Source organism: Solanum dulcamara, chromosome 5 (assembly GCF_947179165.1).
Source record: "Solanum dulcamara chromosome 5, daSolDulc1.2, whole genome shotgun sequence".
Classification (NCBI taxonomy): domain Eukaryota; kingdom Viridiplantae; phylum Streptophyta; class Magnoliopsida; order Solanales; family Solanaceae; genus Solanum; species Solanum dulcamara.
In genome coordinates, this window is record NC_077241.1 from 10,223,154 (window position 1) to 10,226,081 (window position 2,928).

The 2,928-nt window shown below is 39.0% G+C and overlaps 1 protein-coding gene across 1 annotated transcript; it reads right to left on the reverse strand.

Annotated features, from left to right (window-relative positions):
* Window positions 1–833: 833 nt before the first annotated feature.
* Window positions 834–1,304, reverse strand: LOC129890455 (uncharacterized mitochondrial protein AtMg00240-like). The gene has a single exon (XM_055966008.1). It carries the CDS (start codon window positions 1,302–1,304, stop codon window positions 834–836), a length of 471 nt encoding a protein of 156 aa, XP_055821983.1.
* Window positions 1,305–2,928: the final 1,624 nt, after the last annotated feature.

The following is a 2,928-nucleotide window of genomic DNA, read 5'->3' on the forward strand; positions in this document are numbered from 1 at the left end:
TACTTCACTCTGGTTAGAGGCCTCAATCAGCCACCATTCTCACTATTTGAGTTCTACTCCTCTAACTCCCTCTTTCTAACTCTATAATCATTCTACCAACCATAGCTCGCCATGCCTCAAATCACATTAATCGGCTCCTCTCAAGCCTTGTGCAGTCTCTTTACTTTTTCAAGACTTTATCTTAACTCTTCAACAAGAATCTCAGATTTACTGTTCCAACCACCTTGAGTATGAGGGGTGGTCGAATGGATTTGAGCAACTCACGAATTAGAAGGGAACATTTATAGGGTTAAACTCTATCGCACGAACTCAGAATATGAAAGAAGAAAAATAATTCTTAATGTACTATAGCCTCCCTATTATAAGTGTGGTGCACAACACACCCATAAGCAAGACTCTACTAGACACGGCTTCATAGACTCTCTAGGACTTTTGAACTCTATGCTCTGATACCATATTTTTCACGCCCCGAGAGGGTACCCTAGACGTGACCGGTACTCGAAGACCATTGCTGGTCTCCAAGCGAACCACTTGGTCCAATCACACATCTATTCAATATCAATCAATCAGCAGAAATCCTCAAGCTTATGGCTTGAATAGATCTTTTAGTCCCAGATTACTTACCAAGTTACTCATGCTGAATTCTTCCTAATCCTTTTGTAAGTACATCAGTCAATTGTTCCTCAGTAGGCACATGATTGGTTATGATCATCCTTTGTCTGATTTTTTGTCTCACAAAATGACAATCTATGTCAATGTGCTTTTCTCTCATGGAATATGGGATTTTTAACAATTTGGATTCCTGCTTTGCTATAACATTTCAGCTTCACAAGCTATTGAATGTAAACACCAAACTCTCTGAATAATCCTAGTAGCCATGTAAGTTCTACAGTACAGGTAGCCATGCTCCTAAACTCAGCTTCAACTGAACTTCTGGGGACAGTCTCTTGCTTCTTTGACTTCCAAGACACTAAGGCTCCACCAAACTTGACTAAGTATCTGGTGATTGATTTTCTAGTTTCCAGGCATACACCCCAATATGAGTCACAGTAAGCAGAAAACTGATTTGTGGTTTGAGCAGGCACGAACAATCCCAAACCAAGTGTACCCTTAATGTATCTCATAACTTTTAAGGCAGCTTCTAAGTGAGATTTCTTTAGACAATGATTGTATTGGTTAAGTCCTTGTACTACAAATGCTATATCAGGTCTGGTCATAGTGAGGTATAACAACCTTCCCACTAATCTCAGATATGTTGCAGGATCATGTAGTATCTCATCTTCATTTGCTTCTCTATTTGACATATGTTTGTCATATTCTACTATGGTCAATTTCTAATTCATCTCTAATGGAGTGTTAGCTGGCTTTGCTCCACTTAGTCCATTATCTGAAACTAACTCAAAGGTATACTTTCTTTGGCACATCATTATTGCTTCTTGTGATCTGTCCACTTCAGTTCCCCAAAAGAATTTGAGCTCTCCCAAGTCTTTCATTTTGAACTTATGTTGTAGGTCCTCTCTTGCCTTGTTGATCATGCTCTGACTGTTCCCAGTGACTAACAAGTCATCTACATACACTAAGATGATTACCAACTCCCTATCTGCCCTGAAAGGTGAATAGTCATAATGACTTTGAGTGAATGCCATCTGTATAAGAGCATCAGTTAGCTTCTTGTTCTACTGCCTTGGAACCTGCTTTAGTCCATATAATGACTTATGAAGTTTGCAGACCTTATTAGACTCCCCCTGTCTGGAAAACCCTTCAAGACTATGAATGTAGACCTACTCCAAGAGATAACCATTGAGAAAGGCATTATGGACATCCATTTGATAAATGAACCACTTGTTGGAAGCTGCAGGAGCTACAAGAGACCTGATAGTAACTATCTTAGCAACTGGAGAGAATGTTTCAGAGTAGTCCAAACTATCTTTTTGGCTATATCCTTTAGCAACCAAACTTGCTTTGTATCTTTCAACCTCACCTGAAGCTTTATACTTCACCTTCAACACCTATTTACACCCAATAGGTTTCTTACCAACTGGGAGATCAACAATAGACCAAGTGTGATTTTCCTCTAAGGAAGCAATTTCAAGTTTCATAGCATTGATCCAGACAGGATCTCTGGAATCTTTTTGAAAGAAAGATGGTTCAAGAATGGAAGAATAGATAGAAAGAGCATGATGATAAGAAGGAGAAAGGTGAGTGTAAATGCAGCAGGAAAATGCAGTTGAGGGCTTAGATTTGGTAGTAACAAAGTCATTTAACTATATAGTAGGATGTTTGACTCTGGAGGATTTTTTGAGTTCATTGGATGAGGAGGAAAGAGTTTGAGAAGATAAGAGCTGGTTAGTTATAGATAGATCAGGTAATGAAGGGGGAGCGGGTTGAGAATGAGAAGGTTGGTGATTTATAGATGAAGAAAGACTAGATAAAGGTACAGAAGAAGTATTGGGAAAACAAGAGGGGGAGGAAAGAACTCCCCCTGAATAGAAGCAGCAGCAGGAGTAGTGTGAGGATGTGAGATTGGTAGAACAAGTAGATCTAAGATAGGAAAGATAGGAGAACCATGAGACTTGACATGGAGAAAAGTAAAGACAGACTCTTTAAACAAAACATTTCTACTGGTAAAGAAACTTTGGGAATGAATGTCATAAATTTTGTAACCTTTCTGAGTCATAGAGTATGCCATAAGAACCCCAGGGATGGCTCTAGGAAAAAAACTTATCTGAGGACCTGGTGGTGGAAGCATAACTGAGACATCCAAAGACTCTGATATGAGAGAGAGAAGGATTTTTAAACAAGATTTCAAAAGGAGATTTGAAGTTGAGAAGTTTAGAATGTGTTCTATTTGAGATGTACACTGCTGGAGTAACACATTCACCCCAAAACCATAGGGAAATAAAAGCTTGAAATATGAGTGATCTGGTT